Source organism: Odontesthes bonariensis, chromosome 13 (genome assembly GCF_027942865.1).
Source record: "Odontesthes bonariensis isolate fOdoBon6 chromosome 13, fOdoBon6.hap1, whole genome shotgun sequence".
Lineage (NCBI taxonomy): Eukaryota > Metazoa > Chordata > Actinopteri > Atheriniformes > Atherinopsidae > Odontesthes > Odontesthes bonariensis.
Window position 1 is genome coordinate 18,989,073 of NC_134518.1, and position 19,475 is coordinate 19,008,547.

Genomic DNA, 19,475 nt, shown 5'->3' on the forward strand with positions numbered 1-19,475 from the left:
CAGGTGGTCGTCAGCCAGCCCAGAGACAGTCCTACCGTCCCCACAATCAGCAGCACTCTGAACCTTCTTTGTGCAAAGTTTGCAGTTCTGGGGACCACTCAACTCATGCTCACTGCAGACTGTACAGGCTGTGCCTCCACTGCTTTAACCCTGGCCATATTAGACAAACATGTCCACAACTCTCCAGTCCTTCGGCTGCAGTGCGGCCTCGTGCTGATTTAAACTAAAGCGCCCGTGTAATGAGAGGGGTAACATGGGCAGTGCGAGTGAAGCCCTCGTTAAGGATGATGATGTGCAGTCAGTATATGTAAACTGCTGTAACAATCTTCCTAGTGATAGTACTGTGGTTGTTGTAGGTTCTCATAGAGTGGAAGTAGCTAGTGATTTGTTTTATACTCCGGTTTGCATCGGTGATCGGACCACTTTGAGAGGTATGATTGATTCTGGGAGTATGTCGTGCACGCTCAGCGTGGAAGTGGAGTCCAGACTCAAAGCTGCTGGTGTTCTCCCGTGCCCACAGCCGGTGCCTGAGAAGGTGGTCCTTGTTGGTTGTGGTGGTCTCACTACACAACCCAGTTGCATCTATGACTTGACCATTGAGGTCTATGGATCGAAGTTTGTCGTCCCAACTTTTCTTGTTCCGGGGCAGAGGGATGAACTTATCATTGGGAGTAATGTAATCAGACCGCTGATACAGAGGCTGAGATCTGATGAGAAGTACTGGGAGCTTGTTCGCTCCAACACCTCTGATCCTGAGTGTGAACAGTTCCTCCAGTTGCTCAGCTGTATTACCCGCTGGTCCGGTCCTGAATTGCCTGACATGGTTGGTACTGTTAGGCTGCAGCATGCTGTAACCCTCGCTCCCCAGCAGGAGTACTTAGTGTGGGGAAAATTACCTGCTGGTGCCCCTATTTCACCTGGGAGTACCATCATGGTGGAGCCCACCTCTTCCCGTTCTGCCCCCAAAGGGATCATTGTTGGTCGGGTTGTGGCTCCCATGTGGGGTGACCGTTGGGTGCCAATGAAAATTCTCAACCCGACTCTGAGTCCTATTACACTGCGCAGAAATGCAAAGGTGGCGGATGTTTTCCCATGTGTTGCTGTGGAGGATCTCCCTATCTCCCAGGGTGTGGTTAGGCCCCAGTCCGGTCAGACTTCTGAGTGCGCCTCCACCTCGACCGTGAATCCAACCTCCTCTCAGCGACTCGAAGCTTGTGGCTTGACTGACATTGACACTGATGGCTGTGATGTGTCGAATGAATGGAAAGAACGTCTGGCCGATCTTGTTATTTCATACCAGGATGTGTTCTCCAAAGACAAGTTGGATTGTGGAGAGGCGAAAGAGTTTGTGCATCGTATTCACTTGACCGATGAGCGCCCCTTCCGGCTACCATATCGCCGTATCCCTCCAGCACATTATCACAAACTGAGGGTGGTGCTGTCTGAGATGGAGTTAAAGGGTATCATTAGTAAGTCTATCAGTGAATATGCCTCTCCACTGGTCCTTGTCTGGAAAAAGTCTGGGGACTTGAGAATCTGCACCGACTTCCGCTGGCTCAATGCTAAGACGGTTAAAGACGCCCATCCGCTACCCCACCAGGCTGACTGTCTTGCCGCCCTTGGGGGAAATGCATTTTTCAGCACCATGGATCTCACATCAGGGTTTTACAACATCCCTCTCCATGAGTCTGATAGGCGGTACACAGCCTTCACTACACCCTTGGGCCTTTATGAGTATAACCGGCTCCCCCAAGGCCTGTGCAACAGTCCAGCAACCTTTATGCGGATGATGATCAGTGTCTTTGGTGATTTAAACTTCTCAAGTCTCCTCTGTTACTTGGATGATCTCCTTGTCTTTGCTCCTTCTGAGGAGGAAGCCTTGAAGCGGCTGGATGTGGTCTTCTCACGTCTCAGGGCTAATAACCTGAAGCTGGCTCAGAAGAAATGCCACTTCCTTCGTAGGTCGGTGAGGTTTCTTGGCCACGTGGTCGACAGCAGTGGTGTCTCAGTCGATCAGGAGAAAGTGAAGGTGATATCTGCTTTTAAGAAGGAGGACCTCATGAATGAGGATGGATGCACTCCATCTCAGCGGAAGGTCAAATCATTTCTTGGCATGGTGCTTTATTACCAACACTTCATTCCTGGCTGCTCTTCCATTGCCAAGCTGCTCCACGCTTTAACGGCAGGTCAAAGGAGGAAGGCTAAGGGCTCTTTTGGCCGACGGAGAGATGGCACCTTCCGTGAACTTTCTCCACAGGATTGGACCCCTGTTTGTGAGAAAGCTTTTGAGGCTCTGAAAGACGCACTCCTCAGCAGCGTAGTCCTTGCACACCCAGATTTCGACAGACCTTTCGTCCTTTCTACCGACGCCTCTCTTGATGGTCTGGGTGCTGTGCTTTCGCAGGTGCAGGCTGGTGAAAAGAGGGCAAGACCAGTTGCTTTCGCAAGCAAATCCCTCACTCGGAGCCAAGTTAACTATCCAGCACACAGGCTAGAATTCTTGGCTCTCAAATGGGCCGTTTGTGAAAAGTTCAGCCATTGGCTCAAGGGTCACAAGTTCACTGTCTGGTCGGATAACAACCCACTCACGTATATACTGACCAAACCAAAGCTTGATGCTTGTGAGCAGCGTTGGGTCTCCAAACTGGCCCCGTACTCTTTTGACATTAAGCACATTCCTGGTCGGTTGAACGTGGTGGCAGATGCCCTCAGCAGGGACCCTTTTGTGAAGCCCTTGAGGGAGCGGCTGCTATGTGAGCCCTACCCTGAGCTTGTGGGACAGGCTCAGGATGTGAACTGTGGGTGTGTGCAGGACACTTTTCGTCTTACTTGTCAACCTCAGTCCTTAGGAACTGCCCCTTCTTCAGCAGCTCTCCATGGCTCTTTGTCAGAGGATGATGTTGCGTCGCTTCTGTCCTCTTTGGATGACTGGGAATCTGGTCCCAGGCAGCGTGCAGCCTCCCTTGCTGACCACCTCACCACCTTGGCACTCTCTGGTCACGATGTGTTGCCCTCATTGTCTCTCAGTGACCTCCAGTCTCATCAGCAGCGAGATTCAGTCATCTCGAGGGTTGTTCACTATGTTGAGAGGAAACGCAGACCTTCCAGGCGTGAACGCTACAATGAAAGTCCATTAGTCCTGAGAGTTCTGAAGCAGTGGGATAAGTTGACGTTCCTGAATGGCATTCTTTATAGGGTCACAAAGGACCTCTTAAGCAGACACAAGAGGTTTCAGTTTGTTGTACCTGATTCACTGAAGCCAGATGCCTTATCTGGAGTTCATGACCATGCTGGTCACCAGGGTCAGCCCCGTACACTTTCCCTTGCTCGCCAGCGCTTTTTCTGGCATGACATGGAGAGAGATGTGCGCAATCACGTGAGGTGCTGTCAGAGGTGTGTCCTCAGTAAAACCCCTGAGCCATCTGCCAGAGCCCCGTTAGAGAGCATTAAGACCTCTGCTCCCCTGGAACTGGTCTGCGTAGATTTTTGGTCAGCTGAGGGTTGTGACAACAGGTCAATCGATGTATTGGTAATAACAGACCATTTTACCAAGCTTGCGCACGCTTTCCCCTGTCAAGATCAGACTGCTAAGAAGGTAGCCAAGAAACTGTGGGACAATTTCTTTTGTGTTTATGGTTTCCCTCAGCGCTTACACTCTGACCAGGGGGCAAATTTTGAGAGTGAGCTAATCGCTGAACTCTTGCAGCTGTCGGGGGTAAGCAAATCCCACACATCTCCATATCACCCTATGGGAAACGGTGGAACAGAAAGGTTCAACCGCACCCTGGGTAACATGTTGAGGTCTCTGCCCCCTCGATCCAAACAGAAATGGCCACAGATGGTCCAGTCGATGACATATGTGTACAACTGCACTGTTCATGAGACCACTGGGTTTGCACCTTTTTATTTGATGTTTGGAAGGGTCCCTAGGCTGCCAGTTGACCTCATGTTCAAAAAAGTATTTCGAGATGTGACTGTGTGTGACTATGACGCTTATGTGAAGTCGCTTTTGGAAGACCTGCACTGTGCCATGGCTTTAGCTCAGACAAACTGCACAGCTGAGCAGAAACATCAGCGGGACCAATATAACAAGCGAGTCAAAGGTCAGCCTCTATCGGTTGGAGATCGGGTGCTTCTGGCGAACAAAGGCGTCATAGGGAAGCGTAAGCTCTCTGATAAATGGAAGCCCACCGTCTACACTGTGGTAGCTACAAAACCGGCTTTACATATTTGCCGGATTAGAGATCAGGAAGGACGTGAACGAGTCGTTCACAGAAATTTGTTGCTTCAGGTCAACTTCCTGCCCCTTAGTGACACCTCGGATGATGTGCCCCTGTCTGCAGTCGCTCCTAATGTGACTAGAGCCCCCTCTCTGTCTGAATGGCATGGTACTGAAGTGACTGGGTTGGACACTGCAGCAGCTGATCCGTCACTCGCAGGGTCCCTTTCGAGTGAGTGGGATGATGGTCGCACAGCCTCATGGGTGCATGAACAGTCCTCTGAGTCTTTTGGTCAGGACAGTCCTCTTCCTTCCCCTCCAGTCTCCTCTGTTCCAACCGCCACTGCTGGTGTCATAGACGCCCCACCTGCTGGTCTCCAAGACCAATCGCTGGTGCATCCTGCCCCTGTGCTATGTTCACAGACCACCCACCCAGATTCTGCTCAGATACCGGATTCAGAGGTTGGTCTCATCTCACGGTTCGGCAGGGTACTTAGGCCTGTGTGTCGTCTTATCGAGTCCATGACACAACTTGAAGCCTTGTTAGGGCTGGAACAAACCTCCCGTAACATTATTCATGTTTAATGTTGATCTTAATATGTATTGAATGTTTTTATGGAAATTTACATACGTAATATTTCTGATTCTATATTGTCATTTGAACACATGTTTGGCCTGTTTGTGTGGTGTATAAGGCACTTCACTTTGGTTATGGAGTATTTTGAGTTTTGCTAGGTGCTGAGTAGATCTCTGAATCTCCTATCCCTTTTTTATGGGAAGCTTATATTGGTTGTTGTGTACAATTTGTAATGTTGTATTTAGGCCAGTGATGCGAAATGTGTTTTGTTGTACTGTCAAGAATTTTGTGTAATTCTAGGGGGGTGAGTGTAACAAGGGTTAATTTGACTTGTGTATAATTCCACAAAATTATTGTTTTAATTATTTTTATGACATTAATTAGATTAGTCAGGTGGAACTTTCGTTTTCGTTTACTGTTTCTGCACGTTCTTTTATGGGGGAGCAACATTTGTAACAAAAGATACGGTCCCGCCAAAACTCTTCCTCTCTTTTGTGATGTTCATGAGGAAAGGTGAGCTCCCATTTTGTCACTTATATTTGTCATTTTATTTTGTCTATGTTGCTCCATATTTCACTTATTTGTGCTATTGTTTGCGTCATTGTAATTCGCTCTCTTTTGTGATGTTCATGAGGAAAGGTTGGAAAATAAAAAAAGACCTTCGAAAGAGCAGCAGTGTGGTCTCCATCTATTCACACTTAATAACACAACGCAGAGTACTAACCACTATACGATCACGGTTACACATACACCTGCTTCAACAAACCCACTGTCATCTGGACAAAGCAGGCAGCACTGTGAGGATCATGTTCTTTGATTTCTCCAGTGCATTTAACACAATCCAGCCTGATCTGCTTCGTCTGAAACTCCAGAAGACTCAGGTGGAGGCCTCAACAATCACCTGGATTAATGACTACCTGACAAACAGACCACAGTTTGTCAGACTGAAGAATTGTGCGTCTAACCAGGTGATCAGCAGCACAGGAGCACCACAGGGGACTGTACTCTCACCATTCCTTTTCACTCTGTACACTTCAGACTTCCAGTACAAGTCAGACTCCTGTCATCTACAGAAATATTCAGATGACTCTGCAGTTGTCGGGTGTATCAGATATGGACAAGAAGCTGAGTACAGAGAGCTGGTGGATCGCTTTGTGGCATGGTGTGGGAACAATCATCTCATCTTGAATGTTAACAAAACAAAGGAGATGATTGTAGATTTCAGGAGAAACAGGGTCAGATCAAACCCTGTTTCCATCATGGGAGAAGAAGTGGAGGTGGTTGAGGAATATAAATACCTTGGTGTTCATCTGGACAACAGACTGGACTGGAGACACAACAGTGAAGCAATCTACAAGAAAGGACAGAGCAGACTGTACTTCTTGAGGAAGCTAAGGTCCTTCAAGGTTTGCAACAAGATGTTGCAGATCTTCTACAAGTCTGTTGTTGAGAGCGTCATTTCCTCTTGCGTCATCTGTTGGGGCAGCAGCATCAGAACCAGGGACCTAAAAAGACTCAACAACCTGATAAAGAAGGCTGGTTCTGTTCTGGGGACGACTGTGGAACCTCTGGAGACAATAATGCAAAGAAGGATTTTGCATAAAATCAAGAGAATTATGGACAACCCTAAACATCCTCTCCATGAGACTGTTATCGGAAAACAGAGTCTCTTCAGTCAAAGGCTTCTTCAGTTTGGATGCAAAACGGACCGCTACAGGAAATCTTTCCTGCCCACAGCCATCAGCATCTATAATAACTCCTTGATTTAATTGAGCTACATCAACATTTAATTTCCCTCTGGGATAAATAAAGTATTTTTGAATTGAATTGAATTGAAGTCCTATCTCGAGTACAGGAAATATTTAATTGAAATCGGTAACTGCGTCTCAGACCAAATGGTTATGACCTGTGGGGTTCCCCAGGGGTCAATCCTGATACACCGATCGTTCAATCTGTGCATGCTTCCATTAGGCCAGCTAATACACAGCTATAATGTGTCCTACCACAACTATTATATGTTTTATTATTATTTTTTTATTACTATTATATAATATTATATTCTATGCAGATGACACTCAGATCTACGTGTCACTGACGGCAGGAGAACACAGGCCTGTAGATACAGTGTGTGGACAGATCAGTGTGTGGATGCAAAACAGTTTTCTCTAGCTAAACTCAGACAAAACTGAAATCATTGTCTGTGGCCCACAGAAACAAAGAGAAAGTGTTATTAGTCACCTCAAGACTCTCTCTCTAAAACTTAATCAGGTTAGAAATCTAGGGGTAATATTGGACTCAGACCTGAACTTTAACAGCCACATTAAATCAGTAACATCAGCAGCTTTTTACCATCTAAAAAACATTGCCAGAATCAAAGGAATAGTGTCTAAACCAGACTTAGAAAGACTGATCCATGCGTTTGTCTCCAGCAGGTTTGACTGCTGTAACGGCCTGCTCACTGGGCTCTCTAAACGGGCTGTAAGACAGCTGCAGTACATCCAGAATGCTGCTGCTCGAGTCCTGACTAGAACCAGGAAATATGACTATATTAGTCCAGTGCTCAGGTCTCTGCACCGGCTTCCTGTCGCTCAGAGAATAGACTTCATGGTCTAGCGCCAAAGTACATCTCTGACATGTTAAAGCCAACTCGGGCTCTGAGAACCTCAGGGAGGGGTCTCCTGCTGGTGCCCAGAGTCAGGACTAAACAAGGTGAGGCTGCATTTCAGTTTTATGCTCCTAAAATCTGAAACAGTGTTCCAGAAGATGTGAGACAGGCCTCAACTCTGACAATGTTTAAATCCAGGCTGAAAACAGTTCTATTTAGCTGTGCATATGCAGTATTTTATCTGCACTCCTCGCTTTTAATTTAATTAATTAATGGTTATTTTTTATGTTTTTTTAATTATTTTATTTGCCTTCTTATGATTTTATGTATCTGTAAAGCACTTTGAATTGCCTTCTGTACAAATTGTGCTCTACAAATAAAATTACCTTGCCGTCAGGGGATCAAGAACCAGGAGCTGTCTCTCTGTAACCGCTGCTTGACTCACAAGCTCTAATCACATGGCTTTGGCCTGACTAAACCTGCTCTTTATCCACACTGGCAAGTGAAACTGCAAGTCCATCCAAAAGCCTGCTCTTGCCTGAGGTCATCATCCTGCTGTTTTCAAGTAGGAGGCCCTGAATAGCTGCTCAGTGCTGGCCTGAATGTCCTGTGGTGGTGGTTCTACCTACAAACACCAGGCTTTGACAATACAACAGTCTGCCAACAAGCTTAATTTAAACATATTAAAGTACTCTGAATAGAATTAACTTACCTGAAGCTATATGATTTTATATTAAAACAAAGCTTTTTTTTTTATCCATTATCTAATATATGTTGAAGTTCACCAATGGTTCAATACACCCAGATAAAACCAACAGCTGCCTCCTCACCATCACCAAACTGAAACAGCATATTTGTCATTCTAAATGATTCAACTGCTGATGATTCAACTGATTCAAAGATAATTCAAATGATTCAACCCTTATCATGAATCATAGTGTCAAGTTTTTGTGTGGTGTTGTGTTGTAACCCACCATATTATAAAATATATGAATCATTTCCAACACTTGTGTCCATATATGTGACAGTATTTTTATGAGTGCGAATGTTCTATTTCTACATAAAAAGCATATTGAGACAAAATATGTGCTCTATAGATAAACCTGCCTTGCCTTGTTACATGTACAACTTGATCATTAAGAAAAAGCAGAAATAAAAAAGCAGCAAAAATCACAGATCATTGAATTTTGACTAATTTGTTTTATTTTTCTGCAAATTTATATTGACTGGACCGTATGATATTAAAGAATATTTCTTCTCCCACAAAAAAAAGCAACAAAGAAACAAACAGTTGATCCCCATCCTAATTAATGCTGTATAATATTTGATGGAGATTGAATTATAAGATAAGACTTTACTTATCCAAAGATGTTGCAGCAACAGTTACACCAAATATATGACAATTCTACATACATATGTACAAATGGAAAACATGTATATTATAGTTTTATTTGCTTAATTTAGAGCCTAATTTGCACATGATAAATTATCAGAAAATAACAACCCCCTTAAAATAAACATTTCACTTCCTCATGATAAAACGAGCATCAAAAAAATGATAATTGACAACCACACCACCAAGCTCGAATTCATTATAGTACAAGTCCTAATTGGTACATGATTTCTTAAAATTTCAACCCAGCTGAGAAAATGTGAAATAGTTTCTAGTAGTATAGTTAGAATTTTTTGTTTGGTATACCATCCTGTTTATGTGTATCAACACTGAAATCCTTAAGCCCTCTTGCTAGTATTGCTGCAATGATGTCTTTGGTGAAAAAATCTTAATCCTTTGATCATAATGGACACCAGTGACATATGCCCATTTGTAGTTCACTTAAACTCACCAAAACTCTTTTCAATAAATATAACCTTCGAGTTATATTAGAGCCATTCTCTGCCGCCCTAGCTCACTTTCATGTTGAATTGAGGGGATGGATGAGATTGCAATTTTTAGCTCATCCAACAATCCTTGCAGTTTGTCTGCTGCCTCCCTCACTGATAGGACAAATCTCATGATCTCAGATCTGATTTGATCTTTTTTATTTGAAGACTGGGCCTCTGCCTCTGATTTGTTGCGCTTGAGTTCAGTTTCAGGAATGTCAAACTCCTGCATCAGTGAGCTGGACAGTAGGGCATATTGGTCACAGGTTGACACAGTGTCACCAATTTCAGGCCCTGACCTGGGAGAGGTTGGACCTCTCTCCTCTGCTTCCCTTGCTTTCTTAATTTCATGAATCTCTTTTGCATCCATGGCAATGAAGAAGATATCTACTGCTATGAATAAACCAGAAAGTACAGCTCTTGCCACCTCTGCAACATGCACTGCCCTGGATGCTTGTGCAGCAACTCTGCCAATGTTCACAACGCTAGCAAGTCTGACAAGTTCAGTAATGCCACTTAGACCTTTTCCTGCCCGACCGCCAAGCTTTGCCATTTTTTTCCCTGTTAAGTTGGTATCAGTGTCATCAACTTGTGGATTTTCTTCTTTGCTGATGGTTTGTAAGCTGTCGCTAATCACCTGGAGCCAGGTGACAACTGCATTCATTTTCTGTTGAAACTCTTTAATGACAGTGCGAACAGCATTGCGATCAGATGACTGGTTGACCATATTTGTGATGTTTGAGACACCAGCAGTGATTCCACCAACTGCACCCACTCCCACACCGACACCAGTGACAATGAGAGAGGCTCCCAAAGTGAAAGGAGCCAATATAAGCCCCACAATGGATGTAATCCCTCCCACTGCTCCAATCACTCCTCCTGCCAGACTTCCGATGGTGGTGTTCTCATGAATACGTTCCAAACCATCAGCCAGAGCCCTCAGTCCAGCTTGTTCTGGAGTTCGTCCACTGTTGTTTTGGACTTTCAAAAAAAAAGAAAAGGTGATTTTATCAGAATGAAGAGATGTACCAAGAAAGAAAATTCTAGAAAAAACAAACAAACAAAAACTAGATTGAAACCTCTTTAGCAAATTTGCTCGTCGTCAGCTGAGATATGTGTGTGCGTGTATTTATATCAACAATGTTGGTGCTGTGAAAATAGAACCAAATGATCCTGTTTTTCTTTTTTGAAGTCCAAGTAAAGCAATCCAGCAATTTATATGGAAAAATATTAAACTAAAATTAGACATTAGTTGACCACTTGGCCTCAACAATGGTCACGCAGAGAGGCCCAGATCTGTCAAGGGTGTCGTCGACAACTGGAGATACAATAAACAGACTAAACCTCTTATCTGTAGGTACAGATATGCTGTTCTTCATATATTATATATATAGAATTGGTCTGAGACTCCTGTTTTCTTCAATCTTCTTACCCGTGGTTTATTAAAAAAAAGAATCACCACAAATAACAAAATAATTGTTTGCATTCATTAGTTTAGATATAAGTTAAGAGCAATTAGTTGGGGAAGTTGATTTCCCTGTTAAAGACAAGATGGCAGAATTATTAAGTCCTATGCTAACAGCTGACTGGAGAAAAGGTGTTTTCTGAGATAGCAAGTTAAATATTGTACTGTTGGAAATGTCATACCTTTGTTGAGAGACAGTTTCGAACAAATGGACGTTTCAGGATCTCACTGGCTGTTGGTCTTGCTTGAGCATCTCTTTGCAGCATATCGGTCAACAGCTCACAAAGCTCTGGTGAGAAGTTCTCTGGGAGAGATGGGCAAGGACCACTAATTATCTTTGGCATGAGCTTGATTGTAGTCTCTGCGGAGAACTGCAAAAGAAGATCATAAATACTAGTTATTGGACAAACACACCCAGATTCTGGGTTCTAAAGTTAATAAAAAAAAGTCAAATGTAAGCGTCTATCTACAGCTGAATTTCCAACAAAGCTGCCCTCATTCATTCATGTCCAGTTTCTTTTGTCAGACAGCTAAACATATCAGAAATCGTGAGTGAAAAGCAGCCCATAAAGATTACACTTCAATTCGAGGTTGCTTAAAGCATTTCCAGACTGTTGCCCAGCTCTAAAAAATTCCAGCATAAGTGAAAATAAATAGGAAAATAAGTCTATTTGCTGGCTGCACGGTGGTGTGGGGCCTTTCTGTGTGGAGTTGGCATGTTCTCCCCGTGTATGCGTGGGTTCTCTCCAGGTACTCCGGCTTCCTATCACTGCATGCATGTTAGGTTAATTGGTGTCTCTTAAATTGTCCCTAGGAGTGAGTGTGAGTGTGTGGTTGTTTGTCTCGTTTGTCTCTGTGTGGCCCTGTGATGGACCAGCAACCTGTCCAGGGTGTACCCCGCCTCTCGGCCAATGACACCTGGGATAGGCTCCAGCCCCCCCGCGACCCGACAATTGAGAAGCAAAGCGCTTTATTTTTGTGACCCCAGCCAACTGGCCGGACTACCTTTGTCAACACCAAAACGAGGCCGGAACTCGGCTCACAGGACGCATAATCATGGACGATAATGCTAGTATGGGATGTCATACAGCTTCATGTCAAAAGAGGCGAACTGTCCCTTTAAGCGGGTATAGAAAATGGATGGATGGATGTCTATTTGCTGTATTTGATCACATTCATCTGCAACTTACCGCTGACTCTTTGGTACAGAGCTCAAAGAGTATGCATCCCACCGCCCAGATATCACTAAAAGTAAAGAATCATTTATTATGTTAGAAGAAGTTAGTAGCAATAGCAAATTAGGATTTTGATGATAACGCAAGTAAGCAAAAGAAAACAACAAAAAACAAAAATAAATTGCCATATGAATAAAAAAAGAAAGCATTATTTCAATGTAGATGAGGAAAATGATATAAATATTTTATATAAATATAATACACTGACATTTTTTGAAAGCATTGTACAGTCATACAGTCCACACAATTATCACTCTTTATGTATTTACACAAAAGATACAGAAGCTTCATTGTTTGGTTGAAATGTGACAAAGCAGCTCATAATTTACGTGACTTTATTTACTATCCCAGATTTTTTTTTTTTACAAACCCAGATTTGTTGCATTTTAGTGTTGGGGAAACATTCTTAGATTGTTAAACATTTTGCAGTCAGCATCTCACATGCTTGCTACACAGAGTTGAACCCATCCTGATTATGACTTCTGATAAAGTCAACCTCTCTGTTGCTCTTTTCTGTACTTAGTAATGTTACCGACCAGTTTCAAGTGATCTGGATTAAAATTTGAGATTTTACAGTTTTGTAGTGTCTAAACATTTGTGTCATTTTGATTTAAGTTAAATTCAAGTTATGATAGAAAAAAATGACTTACCTTTTTGCATCGTATGTCCCCGCTGTGAAGACTTCAGGTGCCAAGTAATTTATTGGCCGATTTGAATTCGCGTTTGACCCCTCACCACCACAAAATGCAGAGCTGCACACATAAGGTACAATAAGAATTCTGCACAGTGACTTGACATCAGTCATTTTTATTTGTTAGGATATCTGAGAAGTTGGCAAACTGCAGTGGAGACCTATTTATTGTGCTTTTACAAGAAGTTTACAAAGTTTGCTTATAACAGTGTGAATGTTTTTTAATATATTGTTTTCATTGTTGGCATGTGGAACCTCACAATAATTTTTTTTATGTCAGTTATATCTACACTTACATAATATGTGTATAAAACCAAAGTTGCAGACCCTGATAAACAGAGCCACGAGTAAATAGTTGCTGGCACAAGATACCTAAATGGAAATAAAGAACAGCTAATGGTAGTTTATGTGACTTATGATTTTTATTTATCAAAAAATAATATTTAAACCATTTGTTTAGTTAGGAAGTCAAAATCAAGCTGATGAAATGCTTCTTTAATCATCCCCGCCTTTCCCAGAGCAAGTGCAGCTGTGTGGTGGGGAAAAAACAGACATGGGCAGTGCAAAGGGAAGCAGTTTGGGAGGAATGCTAACTGCAGTTTTTTTTTTTTAACTGATGAGTAAAGAAAGAGTGTCCCACCAGAGCTGGTTCTCTATTCCTAACTTTATGTTGTTAAATTTATGTTGAACAGACATCTTCTGTATGGCCTGTTGTGCAGACCAAGTTTTTTCCCCCATTTTGCTCCTCTGAACCTAGAACTGGCCCAATAGCTTCTAGTTTTCTGTTTTGTAAGTGTACATACACATGGTTTTATACACTCTATATGTGTATAAAACCATATAGGGTACATATATGGCACATGTTATCGTCATTCAGAGTAATTTAGTCAGATGGTAACTGTATTGCAATAATTGAACATAATTGTGGTCCTAAAGTATACAGCTGATCACAAAAGGTGAAATTGACTGAAAAGCAGAGTTGAGTCATATTTCTTTTAGTTTTTCCATGACTGTGTTGAGGCTTCTACCCTTACACACAGAATGATGTTCACTCAAGAATTACATTACAATGAATTGAATTCCAATTGGCTTGAATTGGACTTACTATCTAAGTGCCTTGAGATGACATTTGTTGTATTTGGCGCTATATAAATAAAAATGAATTGAATTGAATCAAGAGACTGTGGGGGTTTTCCTAAAACATTAAGCTTGTGTTACTAAGGATTCTTAATGGTTGACTTCTGATTGTGACTAACATAACTGCACATAAACTGCACATTACTTTTCACGGATAGTTCCGAATCCGCCCAAGCACACTATTCCAAATTCTGTCAGGAATATGGTCTAAAAGAAAGAGAAAAGGTACAAATGTAAATGAATCCTATGAATACAATCAAGTTCAAAATATGAAAAATTCCAAAAGCAGTTTACGAATTGTAATTAAGAAAAATAAACCATGACATAACTGTCAGAATGATTTGATATAAAATAAAATTCCACAAAATCTCATCTTCTGTTTTCAGTGTTTGTTTAATACATGCATTACCTCTGGCGTCAGATCTTTATGAAGCAAACCTTTTTCATGAATGGTTCCCAGAGCAATACAGATCTCAACAATCCAGCTAAGTACCTGGAAAACAAATTATAGCACAATTGTAATTGCATGAATTTCCCTTCATTTGGGATCAACAATGGAACGTCATGCGGTATTTAACAGAATTACCTTCAAAATGTTTTTTTGCACATCAGTCCCTTACCTTTTCTTCCTTTTTACCTATGTTGTTAGAAAGGGCCTCTCCCTGACAGTGATCCATCACCACATAATACATCCTCTCACTTATATCTTAATGACAAATAAAAGAAAAAAACATTGGAAAAACATGTTAGTTTTTCCAAAAAAGTGCATTCAGTGTGAGAAAGCCCTACCCCTACCAAAAAATGTTTTGAATTAGTCTCTGAGCTCATTTATAATGAATCTTATTTTAGGTGTGGTTGTTGAGAATTAGGAATTTATCTTTTTTGCATCTACTAAAAGAAGTTGTGGATGAGCTGCATCAGTTCAACAACTCTATTTTTGCTGACTGTCAGGTCTGGGTGGGTAGGCAGGACACGGATGCAGACTCGAGAGAAGTAGAAAGCAAACTTGGTTTTATTTTTAACTTAAGGCAAAACAAAAGACTTGGCATAACGTGAAAAAACACTTAACTTTAACGTGGCGTAGTGGCATGAGGGGTGAAAATCAGGTAAAGATCTCACAAAAAGACAGGGGGGCCTGGAAACTAAATAGGGAACTGGGAGTGATTGGTGACTGAGTGACAACTAATGAGCAAAGAGAAACTGTGGGGAAAACAATGGTAAACTAAATACAAGACATGAGCTCAAAAACCAAGACATAAAACAACCTAAAACATGATAAAACAAAACTAAAAACATGGGGAAAATCACTTGTAACTAATCATCTAATCCAAATGCATTTTTTTTTTTGTACAAACAGTACAACAAACTCAGGTTAGCATAACACCTGATGCAAGTCTCTCAAAACTTACCAGCGAAAGAGTTCTTGCAACTCATAATATGTGGATGACTTATTTCCTTGAGTTTGTTAATCTCTGACACAAAGTCGGATTGATTGGTTTTTTCTTTTAAAAACATGACAAACATTTGAATAGCTTGTCATCACTGTTTAACACTCGCTGATGGAACGGTCAACATTCACTTTTAAACTACACATAACAAGTACATTAAAGCTACTGAATATTTCTTCCCTTAATATTACCACATAACATTTATTTTGATAACAATGTGATGACAGAAAGCGCTTAACAAAGTTAGAAAATCACAATGTAAACAAAGTAAATGTTGTTTATTCTAGAGAAATCTCTATTATCCTTTGCCTAACGCTGCAGGAGTAAAATTGAGACATCTAAAACTAGAAACATCTAAAATAAAATCTTAAGTAATCATTTGATACCAAACAGTAGCTGCTCGACTACAACATTCAAAGCCGTGTTTTGTACAAGGATATGTATTTCATTGAATATTTATTATTTTCAGTACTTACTTATTTATCTAAATTTAGGGTTAAAATGGATCGCCATAATTATTTACCTAAATTTGATATAAATAATAAAGCTAAACTCTTTACTTACGTGGTTTAGTGGGATCATCTTTATGACAAACAAATCTTCACCTTTCTTGGCTTCAATAAAATGTTCAGTTTCTTTTGTTGTAACATATCCCTTTCTTGCAAGTGTGCTCTGTTCTTTCCCCATGTTTATGATTTCCTAAAGAAAAAGAAAAAAGGTCATATCAGCAGAAAGGTATTGAACAAACAAGCAAAACATTATCAGAGCTATTAAAGTGAAAAAATACAAGTTCTTTACCCACCCAGATGGTGAACTCATACGTGATCCAAAGTTAATGACTGTTTCAGACTAAACGCAGGGTAGAATTTATACAGCAGAAACGGAAAGTAAAACTAAATAAACTGAGGATAGCAGCAATGGGAAAACAAGTGGATCATGTTACAGCAGAAACTCCATGATTTTGCATATGCAAATGAGTAACTGCTTTAAAGGGATAGTTCGGGATATTTGACATGAATCTGTATGGCATCACCATAACCAGTGTCGTGCATTCAAACTGACTTACCCCCGACAGTGTCCTGTGAGCCGAGTTCTTGTCCAGTGTTGGTCAAGGCGAAAGTAGTCCGGCTTGTTTGCTGGGGTCAAGAAATTAGCGCGTTTTTCTTCCCAAAACAGTACGTGTGCTAAAGAGTGATTTATTTCATCAAAAAAACCGAAGCCGGCAAAAGTCACTCCTCGTTATCACTTGGGCCCTACTGTCTCTCATTGTGTATCAGTGCGCACGTCATTCTGACCGCGAGCTGTGCGCACGAGTCGATTCACTTTGTTTACTGCTCGGGAAGATGTCTGACTACGAGAACGACGAGGAACATATTGACTTCCGTTCAGAGCCAAGGGGGTATCTTTATGAACCCGTTTATACTGAGGAGGAAGTTCGCCAAATGGACTTAGATCGGGCAGAAAGAGAGAGGGTGGACAGAGAAGTGATGGAAACAGAAGCTGGAGCCACTGCTGGAGCTGCGATACCCAGGGTGGCCGACAAATCCTGGTGCACTTGTTTGAAGTGCGAAGTAATGCAGACAGAGGTGGAATGTTACTGCTGCCACGAGTGGGATTTAGTTATGCCCCAGATACAAAACCTTTCCATAGATGAGGATGTCGGCGGCCGCGGGACAGCTGCTGCCTGCATCACAAATAACGGTGACTTCCCTGCACTCCTGAATGCAGGCGTCTGAGAACTTTTTTCCATGTTCCCAAGATCAACTGGAAGAGGCGTCCCAGATCAGCTGGACCCGATGGCCAGTTGTCTGCAGAGTAAGACAGTGTTGAGCACTGCCAAAGAACAGAAAGACTCGTGCGTACAGCTCGCGGTCAGAATGACGTGCGCACTGATACACAATGAGAGACAGTAGGGCCCAAGTGATAACGAGGAGTGACTTTTGCCGGCTTCGGTTTTTGTGATGAAATAAATCACTCTTTAGCACACGTACTGTTTTGGGAAGAAAAACGCGCTAATTTCTTGACCCCAGCAAACAAGCCGGACTACTTTCGCCTTGACCAACACTGGACAAGAACTCGGCTCACAGGACACTGTCGGGGGTAAGTCAGTTTGAATGCACGACACTGGTTATGGTGATGCCATACAGATTCATGTCAAATATCCCAAACTATCCCTTTAATATGTACTCAGTTCTCTTAGAAAACTCAAAAAGACAAGACTCAATATAAAAACTTAAGTAGAGTTATTAAGTTTACCAGTGTAGCAGTCACAGTGTGTGGATTAAGAGGCCTTCAGTCTCTGAAGATACCCCAACATTCCTGTGGGGGATGTTTACGTATGTGGATAAAAAAACAGACCTTCATTTTCTTTCCACAAAGGAAAGAGAGACAGAAACTGCCTAATTTACGTTAACCTTCTACCCTCTTAAGAGCTTTTGGGAGTGAAAAATAACGAACAAAGAACTCACTCTTGGAAAAGTGGGACACTTACTATCTTATCTGGACCATAACTCGAAAGTTGACACTTTAACACCCCTTTTCACCAGCAAACCGACCAGATGGCTACATACGAACTGAGAAGACTTCATTAGACTCACTTTTAGTCGAATCTTAAAACTATATTAAATGTGTTTGATAACCGTATACAATTTCTTTCAGGTTTCCAGCTTGATCACAAGATGCATATAGAGGCAATTTGTACGATTCTGGCTTAAATATTGACAAAGAACTGATTTTGGTGGAAAATGCCCAACCTGCCTGATGGAACCACATTGCCCCCTAGTGGTCTGCAGTGTTGATTAGTTGAACATTTAAATCCCAGAGGACTCAGTAAAATGGACAAGATATATGCAACTATTAACTTCTAACGATGTCCCTTCGGTATCTATTTGGTATTTGTTTGGTGTCCCCATTGTTAACACAGAAAATTAACATTGTGTGGTTCACTGTTCATATGTCACGATTTCATAGATATTCATCTGAATTTTGAAAGTCATAATCATCAATTACGTTGTGTGTTATTTTGATGTCTTTATATTGCAAGTCTATGTTATATCTTTAATCTGCATATCTTAACAAGATGTGGTGTTTTCAGAATCACCGAGACAAATGTTCTATGAGACAGAGTTTCTTTGTCTCATTCAGAAATCCCCATATAGCACAGATCATTTTACACAGATACCCAGGCAGACATGCACACAGTTCAAGCATACCATTGGCTGAAAAAGTAGTGTAAGCCCCGCCTCCGAGAGTCAAAACCCGGAGACCGCGAAAAACACGCTCTCTAGTTCTCTCGTTTGCTGGCTCGCTTCAGGCGTCTTGTCTCTTGTTTCTTGCGCTCTCGTTGTTTTCCAGAAGCACGCTCTTGTTTTCAGAGGGAGAACAATGGAGAATTGATCAGATGAGTTGCTCAGAGAGATTTGAAGAGCACGGAAAGATGAGAGTATGAGCCGTGGAGAAGACGACGGAGGGGAGGAAGGAGAAGGACGGAGCAGGACCCAAAGAAAGACGAGGAAGACCCGAACAAAGAAACAGATTGAAATACTCTGAAGATGCACGTTTTACGTGTTTTTGTTCGTCCCTCGCCATCCACGTCCTTCTACGTCGCACGTCCTAACCTCCGCTGTTTCATGCCATCATCACCTTTTCCTACCAAGAAGCCAACTCCAAGCAACCTTTCATTAATCTTCTGTGAACTTAAGTTCACTTCATCAGAGAAGCAACGGACCCACTGACACTCAGAAGATTCGATCATCTAACCACAGCCCTCGGCACCATCGTTCCCGTTTCCCAGTGAAAGAACCAACTGAGAAGCTAAAAGGTCAGCCACCACAGCCAGGAAGGCCCAGAGAGCGGAAGAGAAGTCCCCTGGGACCCCGCGTGGCCACTGCCGTGTTCCGAGCTGACTAAGCAGAACTTCAGCACAGTAAGACCGACCCGTTTTCACCTTAAAGTGGGTTTGATGGATGTCTCGAGGCTTTCACAGAATGATAAATTAATCCGAAATGTCAGTATTTAGCATCAAATAGTAAGCCAACCCAAACTATTTGAATACATCCAGTATCTCCCCATTCCCCATATTTTATTTTCCATTCACTAAGTGTTTTATATAATCACCCATATTCAATGCATCTCCTGTTTGTTTTAAAGGTTCATGTTTTGGTCATATCATTGTAATAAATAGTTCATATATCTATATATATGTTATAATCACAGAT

At 42.0% G+C, this 19,475-nt stretch overlaps 1 protein-coding gene across 1 annotated transcript; it reads right to left on the minus strand.

Moving 5' to 3' along the window:
- Window positions 1–9,277: 9,277 nt before the first annotated feature.
- LOC142397151 (uncharacterized) lies at window positions 9,278–15,293 on the minus strand. Its single transcript, XM_075480494.1, has 9 exons — window positions 15,220–15,293; window positions 14,431–14,516; window positions 14,220–14,303; window positions 13,956–14,017; window positions 12,633–12,734; window positions 11,938–11,992; window positions 10,930–11,118; window positions 10,563–10,578; window positions 9,278–10,263 (listed from the first exon to the last, which is right to left on the minus strand). The coding sequence occupies exons 1-9, from the start codon at window positions 15,242–15,244 to the stop codon at window positions 9,278–9,280; spliced, it is 1,605 nt and encodes a 534-aa protein (XP_075336609.1). The 5' UTR covers window positions 15,245–15,293.
- Between the last annotated feature and the right edge of the window lie 4,182 nt (window positions 15,294–19,475).